Source organism: Trachemys scripta, chromosome 7 (assembly GCF_013100865.1).
Source record: "Trachemys scripta elegans isolate TJP31775 chromosome 7, CAS_Tse_1.0, whole genome shotgun sequence".
NCBI lineage: Eukaryota > Metazoa > Chordata > Testudines > Emydidae > Trachemys > Trachemys scripta.
The window spans coordinates 31,673,042-31,694,247 of record NC_048304.1 but is presented as its reverse complement, the minus strand read 5'-3'; the positions used below and the strand labels follow the sequence as shown (position 1 = coordinate 31,694,247).

The 21,206-nt window shown below is 43.5% G+C and overlaps 1 protein-coding gene across 1 annotated transcript; it reads left to right on the top strand.

The window, feature by feature from the left end:
• The first annotated feature begins 1,806 nt into the window (after positions 1-1,806).
• On the top strand, positions 1,807-13,229 carry SPDYC (speedy/RINGO cell cycle regulator family member C). The gene is made up of 7 exons (XM_034776489.1): positions 1,807-1,854; positions 6,350-6,605; positions 7,632-7,690; positions 8,720-8,805; positions 10,118-10,289; positions 11,168-11,471; positions 12,628-13,229. The coding sequence occupies exons 2-7, from the start codon at positions 6,386-6,388 to the stop codon at positions 12,693-12,695; spliced, it is 909 nt and encodes a 302-aa protein (XP_034632380.1). The 5' UTR covers positions 1,807-1,854; positions 6,350-6,385; the 3' UTR covers positions 12,696-13,229.
• Positions 13,230-21,206: the final 7,977 nt, after the last annotated feature.

Here is a 21,206-nt window from a genome sequence, read left to right as displayed (position 1 = left end):
CACTGCCCTTCACCTTGTGTAGTCATTTATACCAGTGCAAAGTGAGTTCAAAAGTGGGTATGTAAAATGCCACTGTTCTAATTCGGTAGCAAATTATATCCACCACTCGTGTAAATGTCTAAGTAGTGCTGGGCCCCTGTTCTCACTACACACAGTTTTGCTAATACATCTCAGTCTTATCTCACAGTACTGCTGATTTTTCAGTCCAGAGGTCCCTTGAGCTGTGACTGCCAAATATGCTTGCAATGCACACAAATAAGGCATCAAGTACCTTTTCACTTGTGACCTAAGCTAAAATTTTAACCCATGTGCATAGAATTGATAGCCTACTACATTAACCTGTTGTGTTTCAGGCCTTGCAAATGCCTTCCATCAGGTTATTTATTTATTAATTTATTATTATTATAGCACCTAGGAGCCCCAGTCATAGACCAGGACCCCGTTGTGCTAGGCACTGTACAAACAGAACAAAAAGACGTTGCCTGCTCCAAAGATCTTTCAATCTAAGTATAAAATATGAGACAACAGATGGATACAGACAGACAGGGGAGTATAAGGAAACAATTAGACAATATTGGTCAGTATGATGGGCACTGTAATCTGAATTTTAAGGGCTAAGTAAAGTAAAATTGGATGGCAGGTATGTGTGTAAAACTGGGCATCGGGTGTTTCTTTGCATGTGCTAAACTGAATGGCGGATGTGTGTGTTAATCTGAAAGGGTGTGTGTTTGTATTTAAGACTGTCTGGAAGCCAGGTGTATGTGCTTTAAAATGGATGATATGTAGGTATGTGTGTGTGTTAAAGTAGATGGCAGGTTTTTCTGTTAAACTGTATGGCAGGTTGGGGACTTTGACAAGCTGGCAGTTGTGCGTGTATTAGACTAGACCGTAGCTGTGCATGCCATACAGGGAGCTTGAGGCTTTGTAGCTCACATAACTATGTCTGATAATCTAGTCACTGCACTGGTCTTGGTGTGTTGTGCTTCCTGAGCCCCAATGAGGCTTTGTTTTAGCTGTCACCCTCACCACTGCAAAATAACAGGGACATTTGGATAAAGGATGGGAGGTCCAACCTGGTATGTGACTTGCCACACACTAGGGTCACATGGTGAGTTGGGAATGTACCCTAGGAGTCCTGACTCCATTGTGCTAAATGTGGGCTGATTTCACCAGGCTCTGCCACACAAGCTCCTATAGGAAGTTATATTCAAAGGTGTCCCTATAATAAATATCCCTTGAGACTTATTGGCCAGGGGTCTGAATAGCTCCTACACACCTTATCAGAATCCAATAAAACCCAGGAGTCCTGACTCCCAGTTGTATAGGGTGACCAGACAGCAAGTGTGAAAAATCAGGACAGGGGGTGAGGGCTAATAGGAGCCTATATAAGAAAAAGCCCCAAATATCGGGACTGTCCCTTTAAAATCAGGACATCTGGTCACCCTACAATTGTACTAACTGTGGGATGTGGGCAACTTGACCTGATATACATGCTGCTATAGGAAGTTATGTTTGCAGGCAACCCTATAATAAATACACAATGAGAGTTATTGGGTGGACCTCAAATATACCTCCTGGAGCCCAGAGTCATGCGCAGCGTCCCCTAGCCTATCCTCTCAGCAACATCCCTCCCCCAATCCCCACGGGCTAATAGGGACTGAACTCTCGCCTCTGACGTCCTGCTCTTTGATTGACGGTGGTTTGCAAAGAGGCCGGTCTACCCATCGCTGATTGGCTAGGAGCTGACAGGGTTGAGCCTATAGAAGCCAACAGTGGGTAAGTGGGCGGGGTAAGGTTGATACTACCCCTTCGCGATTGCTGCGCGCGTGCGCGCTGCTTGGTTACTCTGCTCAGGTGAGGGGGGGGGGAAGGCGGGAAAAGCAGTTGGTAGGGAGGGGCCACAACGGGAGGAGGAGTAGCCTCTCTCTCCCTTCCCCTCACACTCACCCCATGGCCCCCTATGGGTAACGGGGATGAGTAATAGGTATTAACCATTCCCCATATTAAATCTGGGGGGTAAAGTGGAGGCTCATTTGACTGGAAAAGGGAATCCTTGTTCTTCCTCAAAATGGTGCCTTATGTCCTCCCCCTCCCAGGGGATGAGTGAGGCACCAAGGTGTGTGTATGGGAGGGTCACCCTGTATACTGAGGGTGTAGTAGTGGCCCCATGCACTGATGTGGTAATAATGCATCAAGTGGCTTGGGGGGGGGTTTAATGGTAACCCCTGAAATGCCCCTACTACAACCCTCATGCCCCTGCTGTAATGGGTAGGGTGGTGGTGTAAAATGTCCCTGCATATCATTCTACTATACATACTGAGGGAGGTAACACTGTACCTGTGTGTGTATATTTTGGGGTGTCTGTGTGTGTCAGAAGATCCCCAATCATTCCCCTACCCTAAGAGGGAAATAAGGCACCAAGGCTCCCCCACCCCCAAATACTCTTCTTATAGCCCCTGTGTAGACTAAGGGGATAGTGGGTCAAGTTGAGGGGTGAAATACAGATGGCTTGGTTTGTGCAAACTGTTTCCTCGCCTTTTCTTATGAACCCTACAACATTTGCCTGAAAGGCTGTCTTTTTGTGAATTAGATCTGCCCCATTTAATGTGGTGGCTTAGACTCTCCGCAAAGGTCCATGAGCCTAAACCTTTGTTTGATGTTTGTAAGCCCCCAGAATGGTTGGGTTTCATCTGTCTTTAGTCTAGTTCTTAAAAATAAACATAAAACAAGCCCAGATGTTGAAATCTGAGTTAAAAATCTTTCTTGCCCTAAGTCTGCCAATTGCATTAACCTGATGGGCTGAATTATGTGGTCAAAGTTTGGTGGCTTAGGTCCATGCAAAGCCCAAAACTTGCTTTAATTCCAAGAAGCCCAGGTGTTGGGTCAAAACTGCTATGTGGTACTAGCCCCAGGTCATTCAAAACTGGATACCATGATTGCTAAAACTGGCAATTGTGACCTCTACAGTCAATAGTTCATAACAAAAATATGAAAATGGATCACTTTTGTTTCATTTGAGGTGTTGAAAAACTAATCCAATGGAGCAGGGAGGAAGGTTGTATGTCTAAGTAGGTACTTAAAATGGCCAGCTAGGCTGTGGCTAGATAACATGCCCATTAGTTAAAGCAGAGGGTTTCCATTCTATTCCCAGCTCTGGAATGGAGTGTTGACTAGAGAGTAGAGCACAGAACTATGCATTGGAATGCCCAAGTTCCATATCTTATTCTGAGACTTGGAGCAAAGTTGCTTCACATCTCTGTGCCCCAGTTTTTCATCATCTGTAAAATTGGGATAGTGTATGCACTTGAAAAGGGCTACAATATACAATGGCAATATGTACTGCTTGATTGTTTCAGAGTTGCAGGATCTGACTTCATAGTAGTAGAACTACCAAGTGATATCCTGCATGGAGGCATTTTGGTGACTTAGAAATTATTTGGTATTCCAACTGTCTTCAGAAATGTATATAATTAAGGCTAAAAAAAATGCAAGGATTAGACCATCAAATTGTTTTAATAGTGTGTGCCCTGAAAATGATTCTGGGAACTTTAAGGTTAATTAGTGGTATTCTTGGGATTATTCTTACACTAAAGGTTAGGAGGATGCTTTTACAGATGAAAAGTAGGGTGGGGATAGGAGAAGAAAACCAGTGTGTTGGATTTGACTCCCACTTTAGGAAGGGAAACCTTTTAAATGGGGAATTCAATCTACATTTCAGACAAATTGCCTGTCTTCTAACCCATGTCCCCAAAGAGAGAGAGAAATTATCCCTCTTACCCAATGCTGTATTAATTATCTAGACTGGTGGTAATTCACTAATTAAAATTCATTCTTGAAGAACATTACATACAATATGGGGTCAGCAGTCAGGGAAGGTCTGTGTGGTAGAGAGCTGATTAGTCTTGCTGTTGAATAAGCATTTTCTCTCTATAAATGTTCTTCTTTTTCATTGCCTCCTACAAGGAATGGACTTTAAGAAGTAACACAATACTTACATACAGGGCTGCCGAGAGCGGGTTTAGGCCCTGGTGAAAATTTGTTTTCGGGCCCCCCCAGCAAGGGGGGACCGGCTAAACAGGGCCAACGTGGGCGGGAAGCCGGGCCTGGATTTTTTTCGGGTTCCTCAGCAAGGGCGGACCATGTACCTGTTTCCCCCCCTCTCGTCGGCCCTGCCTACATATTAATTTTTGGTGAGATTGTTAAAAATATTAGAATGGTCAAATGGAGGCCAAAAAAATCCTTCCAGCTTGTGTAGAAACGAATTGTTTAGACTCTAGAACAAATTTTAAATCCAGTTTTCCGGTTTAATTTTATTTACCACTTGCTGAGAAGAGACCACTAAACTTAAACTGGTCTTTTCTTGATAAAAGGCTCTTTTGGGGGGGGAGTGGAGGTGGGGGAAAGTGAGGAAATGGTTGGTGATATTGGGGGGGGGGGGGCTAGAAAAACAAGCTGAACAAAGATGTGGGGCCCTGACAAAGTTATAGGGACGGAAATCAAATGCAAATTAAACATGAGGTGATTTGAGATTCTGTCCCCTCATAGTAGGTCTGACATAATAATATTCCTCTCCCAAAATGTAGTCTTGTATTACTTTCTAAAGTACTTCAGTGTGGGTATTCTAGCTAAATGCATTCATAGGCACAAGTGTAGGACAAGGGCAAACACCTTAAAAGGAAACAAGAAAACTTATCTCCTTTGTGAAAGTGTTTTATATTATAATTTTCTCACTGTCTACAGTAATCCTGACACTTGTATTTTAATCACTTTCTCTCTGTTCAGTGTGTAAATTAGTTATTGAGTTAGAAAAGGGTATTGGAAGTATCTTTTTGAGTTGGTGGGACCATAGTTCTGCAAATGGAATAAAAAGGAGGGGAGGAGTTCAGATCCTAACCTACAATAACAGATTTGACAGTGTCTTAACACCTACTCTTCACCTTAAAACAAGTAACTGGCTGAGTGTGTGTTGTACAGGGAATTTTAAATGGGAATTCAGAGGTCTAAAATGGTATTTTGGAAGGCTTTAAGGCACTGATGATTAATGTGTCTTTAGCATGATTAATTACACAGTTCCATTTTCACCTGTCCATGCTGACTTTATCCTTTTAAATTGAACAGGTGTTGTTGTATGGCTCCTTGCTTCCCATCCCATATGCACAGTTAAATGGTTAAAGCTTTTATTTTTAAAAATAGTTAAATGTTTAGATTGGTAAATCTGTGCTCAAGTTTTGGCAAAGTCCAAAAGGCTCTTTGCAAGTCTAGAGTATTGTAGGAGTGATTTAAAACATAGTAACAGGAGCTATAAAACAAGTTAAGCTTTTTTTCTTTAGATTTATACAAGTCAGCACCATATATCTGGTGGGTCAGGGAGTTCCACACTGGCATAGTGTGGGTGAAGGCAGGATATTCTGAATTAACAAACAGAGAATGCAAATTGATACAGTCTTGTGCTGCAGCATTGGATGTATAATGAGCAGTAATTTTGAAAGGCCAGCAGAAGAACCATTATTTTCTTGGCTTGTCTGTATGTATTCAACTACTGACTTATTTTCATTGTGAAGGGCTTTTTCTCCCCATTTCTCTTGCAACTAACTGTATCTTGATTGATGAATGTAAAGAGAAAAAATTATAGTTTTTAAATTGAATGTCTCAATTTTTACAAGATCTTAATGACTGCAGGTGCTGAACTTGAGACACCTTAAAAGGGCCTGATTTTTTTCAGAGAGTAGGTGCTTTGTGCTTTCTGAAAATCAGGCCCCTTTAAGGTGTCTCAAGTTCAGCACCTGCAGTCATTACTTACTTGTAAAAATTGAGACCTTAGTTTCTTGTGTGTTGTTTGCTTTTCCTAAAAAAAAAAAAAAAAAATTTACTCAGCTTGGACGGTGAAACTGGATTGGTCATTTCTTTAATTTTTTTTTTTTCTAGTGCTGGTGGGTGAGACAGCTTGACAACTGTGGAAATGCAAGTTACTGCTGTGTCTCTAGAACAGGTGCAACATGGGCAGTAGCAGTGCGAACTGTCTCTCAATGCTCTAACTGGGTGCCACTGTGCCTTAAGCCTGCCTCTAGAGAAGAAGGGTATTCAATCTGTGGCGCAGTCAGCCTTTGAGTTGCAATGAAGGCAGCTGTCCAACTTTAATTGTTGTGATGGATCTTAGTTCACTTCCCAGTGGATAGTTTCACAAAACCAGTTACTAATATCTCACAGGCCACTAACAGCCATCATGTGGTAACAGCTCTTGATTGCTACTGATTCAGGCTTGATTTGGAAATGGTAACCTTTACTGAAAGAGCTTCCTATTGAATTACCAATTCTGTTAATTCTACTTCTTAATCCTTTTCCATTGCAGAAAAGCCCCTGAGCCTCCACTAATACCAGTAAAAAAATGAGGCATACTCAGAGTATTTCCCATGTCCCTCCTGTGGTCACCACTGGGGTGAAGCCAGGGAACATGAGACCGCATCACAACAGCACAAAGGGCATTGGAGCGCGTAGCAGGATGCGAATCCCTGAGAGAGAGCATTCCATAGCAGTGCTGAAAAGCATGCAGCGACCTCCATTCCATCTACATCGGGAAGAACAAGAGGCCTTCTTCAACCTACTGGGTAGGAGGCTAGACCAGTCATTCAAACTGTCCAGCATCTTGGGATATACAGTTTAGAGAAAACATGGTATACAAAACCATACTGTGTATTGGGAATGGGTTCCCAAGGCTGGATAAGACTGCAGTGACCAACTAGCAGTAAACCCAAGTAGGGAATTGAAGGGAAAAGGTATTTTTAACTCTCTATAACAAGATAAGCTTTGTATCCAAGATACATTTTAAATGATCTGGAGGATTCAAGTTGATAATTTGACTATTCAGGTTGATAACATTCCCCTTTTGCAAGCAGTTATCTGTGTTTAGCACACAGGATGGGGAGTAAGGAAATGTGGGTTTCTCAATGAAAAAAATTCTTTGACTTAATTCCCTTGTCTCCACCTGTAAATGTTGGATGATACCACTGTTCTAAAGTGCTCTGAGAACCTTGAACCTTGTCATAAGTGCAAAGTATTTAAAATTCCGTTTTAGAAATGGAATATTTTGATGGAAGTCTAGACTTTGTCCACTCTGGGAGTATGGCACTGCTAGCTATAGCTATGTTTAAGCTGCTATATTTAGTAGAGGTCCAGCAAGTTTCTTTGACCAGACTGTGAAAGTCTCTTGTCTGAAAACAGTGTTGGAACCATGTTCTAAATTCATGCTATAAACTAACCTAGGCAGGTCACTCTAGATCACTGGTTCTCAAACTTTTGTACCGGTGACCCCTTTCACATAGCAAGCCTCTGCTTGTGACCCCCCCCCCTTATAAATTAAAAACACAATTTTATATATTTAACGCCATTATAAATTCTGGTGGCAAAGCAGGGTTTGGGGTGGAGGCTGACAGCTTCTGACCCCCCATGTAATAATCTTGAGACCCCCTGAGGGGTCCCAACCCCCAGTTTGAGAACCACTGCTCTAGAGATCTTCTTGTAAAGATTCCACCATTGCTACAGTAGGAAACAGTACTCCCATTTGGAAAGCAACAACCACTGAACAATATGAAACAACTAAAAACAGCTGCCTTGCTTTTTCTTCCCTTTACCAGAGGATGACTTGGTACAAGAGTTCTTGTCTATGGACATATGCTACAGGATTTCAGATAAGGTATGTCCCTCATGCCCCCTTCAACTTCCTTATGATAACCTTTCTAAATAGCAATGCGCAGTAGTTTAATGACTCTAACTTTTTGACTCTCTTATGCAGTATCTCTAACTTATAAACCAAACTTTAACACAAGAGCCAGGGCCTCATCCCCACTGAAGACTGATATTTTTGCATTCATAACTCAAATGACTCCACCACTTTTCTTCAAACTTTCCCTAAAGTCCCTTCTAGGCTGAGACAAAGCACAAGTCTTTAGCCCTTGGGAAAACTGTAGGGAGTGGCAATGAGTTTAGAACCAGTGCTTAATTTGTAATGAAAGAGGTGCTGGGGCTCAAGCAATTTTTTTTATTACATTCATAACTGACGCAGCAAGCCCAGAAGTGCCAGGGCTATGAACTGCCAAGCCTCAAGGTACCAGGGCTCAGCTCTGGCACAAATTAAGCACTGCTTAGAATAGACAGTCTGACTTCTTATGGCCGTCACTCTGGTAAAGGACCTTGGGATTCTATAGATATTGCATTAAAATGAACTATAGTCCTAACCTGTCATATGCTTTCTCCTGTGCTGCCCATCACGCCTGGGAGAAGTTCACCGTAAATGTCTGCAGGACTAACTCTAGCCACCTTCAAATCTCTCCTTAAAACTCCTCTGCCATGAAGCTTATGGGATTATTATTTATTTATTTATTTATTTTGCCAACAGTTAGTTAACTGGTGTGTATAGACCACTCCTTATTGTGCTGACCAACACTGTCTCATTGTTTCCTTGTACACCTCTATCTGTATCCATCTGTTGTCTCTTGTCTTGTATTTGGAAGCTTTGTTCTGTGTTTGCACAGGACTAGCATAATGGGGCTCCCAAGGGCTATGATAATACAAATAATTAGCAAGCCTCCACAAAAATGTTTCCTTTCTTCACTCTCTCCTCTTATGGCTCGATTTCTTTTTGTTTTAAACTTAAATACTAGATGGAACATATTTTGTTTCTTCTGATCCAGAACTGGGTCTATTAAAGGTAACTCTTGTTTAGTATCTTCTAGCCATGACTCTGACTTACTTCAAACGTGCTGGCCTGCATATTAGTGAATACACACGGATGAACCTTTTCACTGCTTTGTAAGTACCTTGTAGCTCTTAACCTTGTGATCCCGGTTTGTAAAGATCCCACCATATAAATAATTCATAGACAGCAGAATGGGGAAGACCAACTGGGTTACCTAGTCCATGCCACCAAATGGTTTGGCAGGAGGAATGGCTATTAGGAGTATAATTTAATAGCATCTGGGTCCACAGTACACACACACCGGTATCTGAAGAAATTATACCCAACTTAAACCTCCCTGCACCTACCCCCCCAAAAAATTCCCCATGCCATACTGATCAGCCATAATTGTCCCCCAGCTGGGAAAAGCACAATTTAATTGCAGTGTTTCCAGTTAGCTTAAGTAGATGGTTTCAAAGGGTTTCCCTCTAACACGAGTATAAGACTTCATTATTGGGTAGAGGCTAGTAGATATTTTTTTTAACCTTATGTTTCAAGAGGCTAATGATGGTAAAACACAAATCAGTGGGATCCTGATGAATTTTAATTACATGGGCTGAATGCAGGGATCCCAAAGTCATGTGTTCTTTCTCTCTTTATGGATAAGGAGCATTTTATTCTGTTTGTACAGTGCCTGCCACAGTGGTGTCCAGGTCTATGACCGGGCCCCTACAGTTACCATTTCAGAAGTCAGAAGTTTGCGAGTGAACTCCATTGCCACCATGATCTAGTAACAGGAGAGGTCTCTATGGGTTGCTCTTCAATCCCTTCTTTGCATACTAAGGTTTTAGGTATGACACCTGCAGCTGAATGTACTGCATGGACACTTGAGGCCTGATTCTTACTCTAAAGCTGTTCTGGCTATGGACCCACTTGTGAGGATACTTAACTCTATCAGAGTGGTGTAGAGCTATGTTGGTGGGAATGAGAATTATTCCCTTTAAGGGCAAACACTGCATCAATCCAATCCCAAACTAATCACATCAGCTTGCAAACTATACTTATCTAATAGAATATTGAAATAGAATTGGTATCTACTGTTGTTCGTATGTTGTGTGAGAACTTGTTTACAACATAATCCACTTGTAGTTCTGTGCACCTATAGGAAAAACCCACGAGCTATTGTATGCACCTAAACACAATTGGCCTTACTTGCAAACGAGTGATTTGCAAAAGCCTCTTATGCTGCAGTTCTGTGGCTTAGAACACTTCCTCTTTTATACAATGTAATGCTGGAGTGTTAAGGCTTAACACTTGCTACACTGAAAGCTACTATAACAATTCCAGGCTGTACCATACAATTTCCTAGGCTGAGTGCTTCTGAGAAGCACTGGTTAGAGGAATTTCTGTGGATATAGCCTGTTTTGCCCTATTTTCCTGATGCAGGTACTTGGCTAATGACATGGAGGAAGATGAAGAGGATTACAAGTATGAGATCTTTCCCTGGGCCCTTGGTGACAACTGGCGGCAGATGTTCCCACAGTTCTTAAAGCTGAGAGATGGCTTCTGGGCTAAAATGAACTACCGAGCAGTGGTCAGCCGGCGCTGTTGTGATGAGGTTAGCCATGGCTGACATATTTTTGCATGCTTGTAATACTGGGACTATGGCTAACACATTAATAGTCACTAGAATCCATAGTCTATGCAAATCCAGTTAAAATAAAGGGTTGAGGCCTGAACTGACTATGGGAGGCTAAGTGTCCCTGCTAGCACACTAGGAAGGTCAGGAATATCGTAGTGGGTGCATCTGTCTAGCTATTCCTCAGAAATTAAATAAAACCTCAGTCTCTAGGATTTTCAAGCCAGCACTCTTAGTACAGAATCCATACTTAAGTTTAAAGATTCTTGGGTCACCATTGGCTAGGATTCTACTGAACAGTCACAACCTTTACCCTCTGCAAATGTCTTCTCTGCCAACATTAATTAGCAGTTGCTATTCTAGCTTTAGTTATGATCAGATCATTCTTATCTTAATAAATCTGTCTGATAAATAAATCTGTGGGAGAATGTTGAGATGCTACATTGTAGTTCTTACTGTCTTTGAAGCCCTATACTGGGGTGGCCAAACTTATTGACCCTCTGAGTTGCATACAACAATCTTCTGAAGTTCAAGAGCTGGGATGCACCTGCTGGGGCTCAGGGTTTCAGCCCCACCCTCCCTGCTGGGTAAAAGTCCCTATCCCACCCCCCACTGCAAGGCAGAGGTCCCAAGCTCCTCCTCACCCAGTCTGGTAGGTGGAGAAGGGGGGGGCTCCACAAGCCACACTTTAACTGTAAAAGAGCTGCATGTGGCTCACGAGCCATGGTTTGGCCACCCCTGCCCTATACACTAAAAGGATTAGATATGACAAAATCATGCTTAGTGAATTTTAAGTGAATCCAGAAAGATTCAATGGCAAGGAAAAACATTGGTTTGTCTATACTCTTCTGATCTAGATAATGTCAAAGGAGCCATCCCATTGGGCTTGGTCACGTGAACGACCCGTTCATCACAGTGGAGCACTGAGAAGCTACCTGAAGAATGAAAAGGACTCACTTCCCCGAGGACCTGGTGTTACTCCCCCAAGCTGCCCCCTCTGCACTTGTGAGCTGACTGAGGAAGGCAGCCCAGAAGATGCTCCAAGTGCCGGTATTACTTCTGATGGTGACCTATTGCCATTCACTAACAAGTGGTCCCAGAACTTTATTATCCTCCCTCATAAAATAATGATGGATCCAGTGGCAACATATAGCCTGCAGAGTAAGTAGAGACAAGTCCCTCTCTCCTGGGCTCCAGCTCTGTTATCTGATTTGGAAAGAATGCATACTGCTTTTTTACTGGAATAGAGTTCTTGAGTGCCCAGTTTCCATATTCATAACTAGGGGTGAAATGAGTTGATGGGAATCACTTTCTGTTCTAGGGATAAGCAAGTTAAACTTGTTTGGATGAAGTTACTGTACTTGAGTTAATTTAAACCTCATGTTGAAGAACTAGTCCTCTAGGCTAAGTGCAGGGCCGGCTTTAGGCCAATTCCACCAATTCCCCCGAATCGGGCCCCGCGCCTAAGAGGGCCCCGCGCCCAGTGGCAGGGCCACCGGGGTGGGGGCAAGTGGCCGAGAATCCCTTCCCTGGCTAGAGGCTCCTTTTTAATTTTTACTCACCCGGCAGCACTCCGGGTCTTCGGCGGCACTTCAGTGGCGGGTCCTTCACTCGCTCTGGGTCTTCGGCAGCACTTCGGCAGCAGGTCCTTCAGTGCCACCAAAGACCCGGAGCGAGTGAAGGACAAACCGCCGAAGACTACGAGTGCCGCCCGGTGAGAACAAGCCCCACATGTTTTTTTACGTGTTTTTTTTTTTTTATTATTTTCAGTCATCCCTGCTGGGGCCCCGTCAAAACTGTTCGAATCAGGCCCCGCACTTCCTAAAGCCGGCCCTGGCTAAGTGTAATGGTTTCTTTCAGGAAACTGGAAACAATCCCTCTCTTATGGCAAAGAAAGGGGCCAGTCCTACTCCTCAGACTTGCCTGCTATTGGGAGCCCTTTAGATTCTAACCTTTTCAGGGCCACGCACATACATCTGAAAAACATAAATGAAAAATTAAGCATGGATTGTGCTGCCTCCAGAGTCAATGCTGCATTTTTCTGGGCAGAATTCAGTAAAGAGGTGGGGTGTCTTTTGGATGACATTCCAAAAGCACTGACTCTGGGTATCCCTCTAGAGTAGTTCTGCTTTTGGGAATTGGTTCTTGTCAGCAAGGTGCTGTCTGCTGCTTTATTGGAATTCAAGAGCCAGTGTGGTCTACAACCAATGACTTAATGTTTAGTGGCTATAATCATGTGTATTTCCCAGTAAGGTGTATAGGTACTTGACTTGCCTGTGTGGTTATATGTTAAGCCTCTTGGTTTCTTGGTCTGCAGTCCTTCAGGAGCCAGGAGTCACTATGGAGCCTAATGGAACTGGCCTGGATTGGCGATCTGTGGGGTGACTCTCTATTCCGGGACCAAGACATCTCCTCCCAAGGAACTGCAAGTGGCACTGGACTTGTTCTCATTCTGCTGTTCACAGAACTGTGTTTTCCCCATGCACTTTATGAATATATCCTGGTTGTGAACAGGAAGACAGGGCAGTACTTATGTATTTAAAAAATTACTTGCTGATGCAGCTATTCAAATGTGCCTTATTTAATGTGCAAATCCCAATGTAATAGCTGGACAGGCTCTAATAAAAATGTCCAGGAAAAAAAGTTTAGCTTCTGTTCATAGAGAATCCTGGTGAATGTAACGATTATCAGGGCAACAAAACTTGATATTGAGTGAGCATAGCAGTGACCTATGGTGTCATGGTTGTTCTTGTTTAAGGCTTGGGATGAACACAGATGTGGAGGAGGGATTCCTGGCGAAGAAAATCAGAATTCATACATTGCTAGTAGGTCTGTTTGAGCAGAGCATCTGAATCTTTCAGGTCTCAAAGGAAACTCTCACAATGGCAGTAATATCCACTTGCACCAAAAAGGCTTGGGTGGGGGAGAAGGGAAGAATGTAATCAATACTGGGGCTTCTGTTTTAAGAGCAACTAGTACTGGCTGCTAACACATGACAACACACTTTTCTAACCTAGAATAATTGCACAATGTTATGAGTGTTAGTCACATTATCTTGATCTACTGGGGATGACCACAAGGGTTAGCAAATACAACAGATGCCATTTCTGTCAGTGCCATGGTGACTTCACTGACCAAGCTGAATGCTCTCTGCCACTGTTCATCTGGCTCCATATCTGATGCAAGTAAAATAATTCATGTGGAATCAAAGCTTGGTAGTCTCTTTAATTTGGCATCCCTCTCCCCAGCTGTCTATAGGGGATGCACAAAGACAATGAGATTCTATCTAGCAGAGTATCTTAGCCTCAGCTACAGGGCAAAGCAGACTTTCTCAGACTGTGGTGCTGGCATCCCTTATGGAGGTAGGGACAATCTCTGGGTGGGGCATGAAACGCCATCTTATTTCCAATTAATAGGCAAATGCAAATCTTAACCACTAAACAGGGTGACCGGAGTCTTGCCACTGTATTCCTAGGCTGCCTTTGACTTGTTATATGGGAGGGAAATGTCCCTTCTCGGTACCTTAATGGTAGAAATCTAAGGGTATGTCTATACATGGAATTAAGAACAGCTATTTGTGAATAACTCTCCATTTGGACACTCCTATTCTGGAACAAGAGTGTGTCCTCACGGAGACATGCCTGAATAGTAGCATGTAGAGAAGACCTAAAAATGTTGGTGCCTGTCACAGCTCTTGAGGCTTTTGACACAGTCCCCCATGACATTCTCATAAGCAAACTAGATGAAAGCACTATAAGGTGGGTGCACAACTGATTGAAAGACCATACATGGATTCGTTATCAAAGGTTTGCTGTCAAATTGGGAGGCCGAATCAGGTGGGGGCCCAACAGGGGTCAGTTCTGTTCTGCGTTCAGTGACTTGGATAATGGAGGAGAGAGCGTGCTTATAAAATCTGCAGATGACACCAAGCTAGGAAGGGTTGCAAGCATTTTGGAGGACAGGATTAGAATTCAAAAGACTTTGACAGATTAGAAAATTGTCTCTGAAGACAACACTATTAAAGTCAATAAAGGCAAATGCAAAGTACTGTACTTAGCAAGGAAAACATAAAATGCCCAAATACAAAATGGGGAAGTAGTGGCTAGGTGGTACTACTGCTGAAAAGGGGTTGGGGGTTATAGTGGATCACAACCTAAGTCAACAAGCTTGTGCAGTTACAGGAAAAAAGCTAATTTTTCTGGGGTGTATACAACCCTCTGTTAATGTCAGATAGGAGGTAACTGTCTTTTCCTGCTCACTGCTCAGCTGGAGAACTGTGCCGAATTCTGGGTGCCACACTTTAGGAAAAATGTGGACAAATGGGAGGAAGTTCAGAGGGGAGTAACAAAAGGTTTAGAAAACCTTTCTTAAAAAAAAAAACTGGTCGTGTTTCTTAAGAAAAGAAGACTGAGAGGGCCTTTGATAAGTCTTCAGATATGTTAAGGGCTGTTATAAAGAGGACTGTGATAAATTGTTCTCCATATCCACTGAAGGTGGGACAAGAAGTAGTGGGCTTAGCTTAAATCTTCATTACTGGAGATTGTCTATGCTGCACTTTCATCAGTAAAACTTTTGTTGGTAGAGGGTGTAGGAAAAAACCACACCACTGACTGACAAAAGTTATACTAACAAAAAGCGGTGTGGTGTGGACAGTGCTTTGTTGGCGGGAGACATTCTCCCATCCACAAAGATACCGTCTCTCGATGGGGGTGGCTTTATTTTATCGTCCGGAGAAACAAAGAGCAGCTATACTGCATACCTTACAGCGGCGCTGCTGTATGGTGCGCAGTGTAGACATAGCCTTAGGTTAGACAACAGGAAAAACTTTCCAACTATAAGGGTAGTTAAGTTCTGGAAGAGACTTCCAAGGGTGATTGTGGAATCTCCATCATTGGAGAGTTTTAAGAGGTTGGACAAACACCTAAAAGGGATGGGCTATGTTTACTTTGTCCTACCTCAGTACAGATGATGGGATTTGATGACCTCTCAAGGTCCTTTCCAGTCCCATGGTTCTATGATATTCAAGGTGCTCCAATACCTGCATAAAATCCCCAACCACTTGTTTGCTTTCAGTCACACTCCAGTTGTGAATGCAGCAGTTTGAGTTGGAAAAAATCCCACCTCTTCTTAATATCCTGCACCATGTTTTATGATTGACTAGCAACAAGCTGAGTTGTACCATTTTCTTCCTTGAGGGAAGAGCCTTTGTTTTGACCAGAACATGCCCCACATAAACTACCAAAGAGAAGATGGAACAAATATATAGTATTAATTGATGTGCTGATAATTTTGTGCTTTCTGTATACCATTCTCTATAGCCATGGATCTGCTCCTGTCTTGTCTAGTTCCTCTCCTCTTTGAACTGAAGGGCAGCTGCTGAAAAATGCCTCATCTAGGAGTCATACCACCTACTACTGAAAGAGGCTGCTTGGACTGGGATGAAAGATGGTAGTGGTTTAATGGCAGACAGCAATGCTGCACAAACATGAAATGATATCTCTGAAACTGCAGCAGGCAAACTAATGGTGCCAAGCTACCTCTCTGTGCACTTCATCTTCCCCACCTCTGAAAGCTCCTTTGGAGTTGCACTTGAAGAATTTCCAGCACCAACCTGCTACAGTAAATGGTGTTGGTCACTCAGCAATGGTACTTGTGGCACCTTAGAGACTAACAAATTTATTAGAGCATAAGCTTTTGTGGACTACAGCCCACTTCTGGCTGTACTGGGCTATCTTGATTATCACTTCAAAAGTTTTTTTTCTCTTACTTAATTGGCCTCTCAGAGTTGGTAAGACAACTCCCACCTGTTTATGCTCTGTATGTGTGTATATATATCTCCTCAATATATGTTCCATTCTATATGCATCCGTAGAAGTGGGCTGTAGTCCATGAAAGCTTATGCTCTAATAAATTTGTTAGTCTCTAAGGTGCCACAAGTACTCCTGTTCTTTTTGCAGATACAGACTAACACGGCTGCTACTCTGAAACTCAGCAATGGGACATTCTTCCTGCATGCTTGCACTGAGATAGGGTGTGGGAGGCTGCCCTCTGCTGGGTAAAACTCAAATCTGAGGCCCTATTCACATCTTAACTAGGACTGGCAAGCAATTAAAAAAATTAATCACGATTAATTGTGCTGTTAAACAATACCATTTATTTAAATATTTTGGATGTTTTCAAAATTTTTCAAATATATTGATGTCACTTACAACACAGAATAAAAAGTGTACAGTGCTCATTATATTTTATTCCAAATATTTGCACTGTACAAAAAAAATTGGAATTTTTCAGTTCACATAATACAAGTACTGTAGTGCAATCTCTTTATCATGAAAGTTGAACTTACAAATGTAGAATTATGTACAAAAAATAACTGCATTCAAAAATAAAACTGTAAAACTTTAGAGCCTACAAGTCCACTCAGTGCTACTTCAGCCAGTTGCTCAGACAAAAGAAGTTTGGTTACAATTTGCAGGAGATAATGCTGCTCGCTTCTTGTTTATAATGTCACCTGAAAGTGAGAACAGGTGTTTGCATGGCAGTGTTGTAGCCGGCGTCGCTAGATATTTACATGCCAGATGCGCTAAAGATTCACATGTCCCTTCATGCTTCAATCACCATTCCAGAGAACATGCGTCCATGCTGATAACAGGTTCTGCTTGATAATGATCCAAAGCAGAGCCGACAGACGCATGTTCATTTTCATCATCTGAGTCAGATGCTACCAGCAGAAGGTTGATTTTCTTTTTTGGTGGTTTAGGTTCTTTTGTAGTTTCCGCATCGGAGTGTTGGTCGTTTAAGACTTCTGAAAGCATGCTCCACACCTCATTCCTCTTAGATTTTGGATGGCACTTCAAAGTCTTAAACCTTGGGTCAAGTGCTATACCTATTTTTAGAAATCTCACATTTGTACCTTTGCGTTTTGTCAAATCTGCTATGAAAGTGTAACAGAGATGGGGCCATACAATTCTCCCCCAAGAAGTTAGGTCACAAATTTAATTAATTCATTATTTTTTTAACAAGCATCCTCTGCATGGAAGCATGTCCTCTGGAATGATGGTTGAAGCATGAAGGGGAATACAAATGTTTAGCATATCTGGCACGTAAATACCATGCAACACTGGCTACAAAAGTGCCATAAGAACAAAAGCCTGTTCTCACTTTCAGGTGACATTATAAAGAAGAAGCAGGCAGCAGTATCTCCCGTAAATGTAAACAAACTTGTTTGTCTTAGCGATTGGCTGAAAATGAAGTAGGACCGAGTGGACGTGTAGTCTCTAAAGTTTTACATTGTTTTGTTTTTGAGTGCCATTATGTAACAAAAAAAAAATCTACATTTGTAAGTTACATTTTCACAATAAAGTGATTGCAGTACAGTACTTGTAGGAGGTGAATTGAAAAATACTATTTCTTTTATCATTTTTACAGTACAAATGTTTGTAATAAAAATAATATAAAGTGAGCACTGTACACTTTGTATTCTGTATTGTACTAGAAATCAATGTATTTGAAAATATAGAAAAACATCCAAAAATATTTAATAAATGTCAATTGGTATTCTATTGTTTAACAGTGCGATTAATCGTGATTAATTTTTTTAATCGCAGTTAACTCACGTGAGTTTAACTTCAAAAAATTAACTGCGATTAATTGACAGCCCTACTTCTAACCTCAGTATGTGTGCTATATGCTGTCTTCAAGTTCTCAGTCCCGTGTCAGTTTGAACCTAGATCTTTCACCACTTGATTCAGCTACATGTATTTGCTAGCACTGCTGTCTAAACCAGGGGTTCTCAAACTTTTGTTCCGGTGACCCCTTCCACACAGCAAGCCTCTGATTGCGACCCCCCTCCCCAATAAATTAAAAACACCTTTTTATATATTTAACACATTATAAATGCTGGAGGCAAAACAGGGTTTGGGGTGGAGGCTGACAGCTCATGACCCCCCAGGTAATAACCTTACGACCCCCTGTGGGGTCCTGACCCCCAGTTTGAGAACCCCTGGTCTAAACAAATCAAATGCATGCCCAAGGGCACTGCTTTTCTGTGCTAGGTGAGGATCACTCTATGTTCAGTACACTCTTTAAAACAGTCAGCTCCTTTAGTTAATGTAGAAAAGTTATCTATGTGACAGTAAAACCTACAGGTCCAAATAGATCCAGGTCCTGTTGTGCTAGGTGCATCACTTGGACAAAAGTGAGACAGTCTGCCCCAAAGAGCTTATATGCTAAAGCAGGGGTCGGCAACCTTTCAGAAGTGGTGTACCGAGTCTTCATTTATTAACTCTAATGTAAGGTTTCGTGTGCCAATAACACATCTTAACGTTTTTGGAAGGTCTCTTTCTATAAGTCTATAATATATAACTAAACTATTGTTGTATGTAATGTAAATAAGGTTTTAAAATGTTTAAGAAGCTTCATTTAAAATTAAATTAAAATGCAGAGCCGCCCTGACCGGTGGCCAGGACCCGGGCAGTGTGAGTGCCACTGAAAATCAGCTCGTGTGCTGCCTTTGGCAGATGTGCCATAGGTTACCTACTGCTGATCTAAATGGACGGTCCATAAAGATTTTGCCCTTTCTGGCTCCCATCTCTCCCTGCAATATTGATCCACTCAAACGCCCCAGATACTTTTCAAGTTCAGAAGATGGTGGCATGTGCATTTAAGAGGAAAAGCAGCGACTCTACCAGCAACAGGGTGGGGAGGCGGAGGGAAGGGGGACACTGCTACCACATAAAGGAGCATTAGGAGGTTCTTTCAAAGGAACCTGTGCACCTAATACTCTTATCGACACCGTGCCCTGGGGAGTTTCAGCTTCTCCCTTTCAGTGATGCCAATGGCTCAGAGAAGCAGCTCAGCTGCAACTCCTGGCATGAAACGGACACAGCAGAGACTGGAGCTCTCACGGCCCCCTCCTGGGCTGATGCAATGCCAGAGAAGGGGAGAGGAGAGTGGGAGCATGAGGCGGCAGCGAGGCCATGCAAAGAGGGGGGCCAGTTGCGACTTGTGGCGCCTTGCACCAGTCCAGTCTCCCCCTTTAAAGTCCAGGGGCCAGGAGAGAGTCGCACAAGCCGCTCATGCAGCATCTGGGAGCCCTAACGCAGCTGCTTCCCAGAGCCCAGTCCCCCGAGTGCTCCCCGAGCCCCGTGGGCAGGGGCTTCGGAACTCACATCCAAGATCACCCAGGGGCCCCACAGGGAAGAATCCCTGGCCAGTGGCTGCCTGCCCTTCCCGGAGGAACTCCCTGTCGGAGAGCAGCAGGCTGAGCAGGGCTGGCGGCCGGGACCCCAGACCGACAGCGGGCTGAGCTGCTCAGTCCGCTGCTGCTCTGGGGTCCCGGCCGCCAGCCCCACTCAGCCAACTGCCGGCCTGGGGTCCTGGCCACTTGCCCCGCTCAGCCCGCTGCCGGCCTGGGGTTTCTTTCACCCAGGCCGGCAGCGGGCTGAGCAGGGCCGATGGCAGGGACCTCGGCTGGCAGCAGCGTGCCACCTTTGGCATGCGTGCCATAGGTTGCTGACCCCTGTGCTAAATCAATAATGAATGAGAGGGGAAGGGACTTGCCCAAGAGCACACAGTGCATCAGTGCCAAAGCTGGCAGTAGAATCTAGGGGCTTGTCCATGCAGCTTTTAGTGACAACCCTGTGTTGACACAGCCTTGTCGCTAAGTGTCCGCGTGTGTAAATGCTCTTTTTCTGTACTTTGTCAGCTCTTTAGCCGATAAAATACTTCCTGCCCTGCGAGCGGCATTAGCTTTGTCGGTAGGAGAGAGACGCGTTCACGCCGCCACCTGCATTGGCAAAACTTTTGTCTTTCGCAGGGGGGCTTTTTTAAGTACCTGTGAAAGACAAACGTTTTGTCGACCACTTCACAGTGTAGACAAGTCCTCAATCTTCTGATTCCCAGTACACTGCCTTATTCTCTAGACCGCCCATCCTTCCCTGTTCTTACTATGCTTGTGCAGGCTTGCACTACGCCTCAGTTTTCCTCATTTGTAGAATGGGAAGAAATGCAAAGCACAATCTACATTGGTAAAGTACAGCAAAATGCTGTTTCCTTAGAAGTCTCTATGCAGTTTCATTTGGAGACTGTATATGCCACTGCTTGTCCCAAACTTCTTTCAGCATGGCTGTTAGCTGCTGAAGAGGTGGCTGCATTTCCGGAATGAGTGATCCCTGAGAAAGCAATATAATCTTTAAAGTCGTATGGGTTCCTTTGGGATGGAAAGCAGTGGACAACTATCACACTGAACTTTTAATTCACATACACACACTTGTCCCCCTGTCCAGTATCTGCTCACCCCTAGAGGAGAAGTATGAAGATACATTTAACCTTCCTCAATTATTCCATCAAGTTCCACCTCCCCTCTGCCAAGGAGACCGCATAGCAGCCTGTTTGCCAGGTGCTGTGCTGAGGGACCAGGAAGGAAGGGTGGAGAATTTGTGGAGATTAGGATCACAGGGTCCTTGTCCTGGTTGTCAGCAATGAGCAGAACTGATAGCAGGCCCTGAGTCAGGGGCATGCACTTGGGGTTGGCTCTGCTTCAAGAGAGATGGAAAGAATTGTGTGTGTGTGTGGGGAGGGTTAAGGAAACCCCGCATGTCCTGTGCATCTGGGGAGCCAGGCAGGTTATGTACACAGGTTACCCTAGCTGGATTCTCTCTGCAGTGTTAAGCCAAAATCACAGAAAAGGGATGGAGGAGCAGGCTTGGGTGGATCGGGTGACCAGATAGCAAGTGTGAAAAATCGGGACAGGGGGTGGGAAGAAATAGGAGCCTTTATATATATTTAAAAAGCCCCAAATATCGGGACTGTCCCTATAAAATCGGGATATCTGGTCACCTAGGTTGATCAGTGGTGTGGGACAGGCTCTGTGGGCTAGAAGCAGAGAGGTAGGTG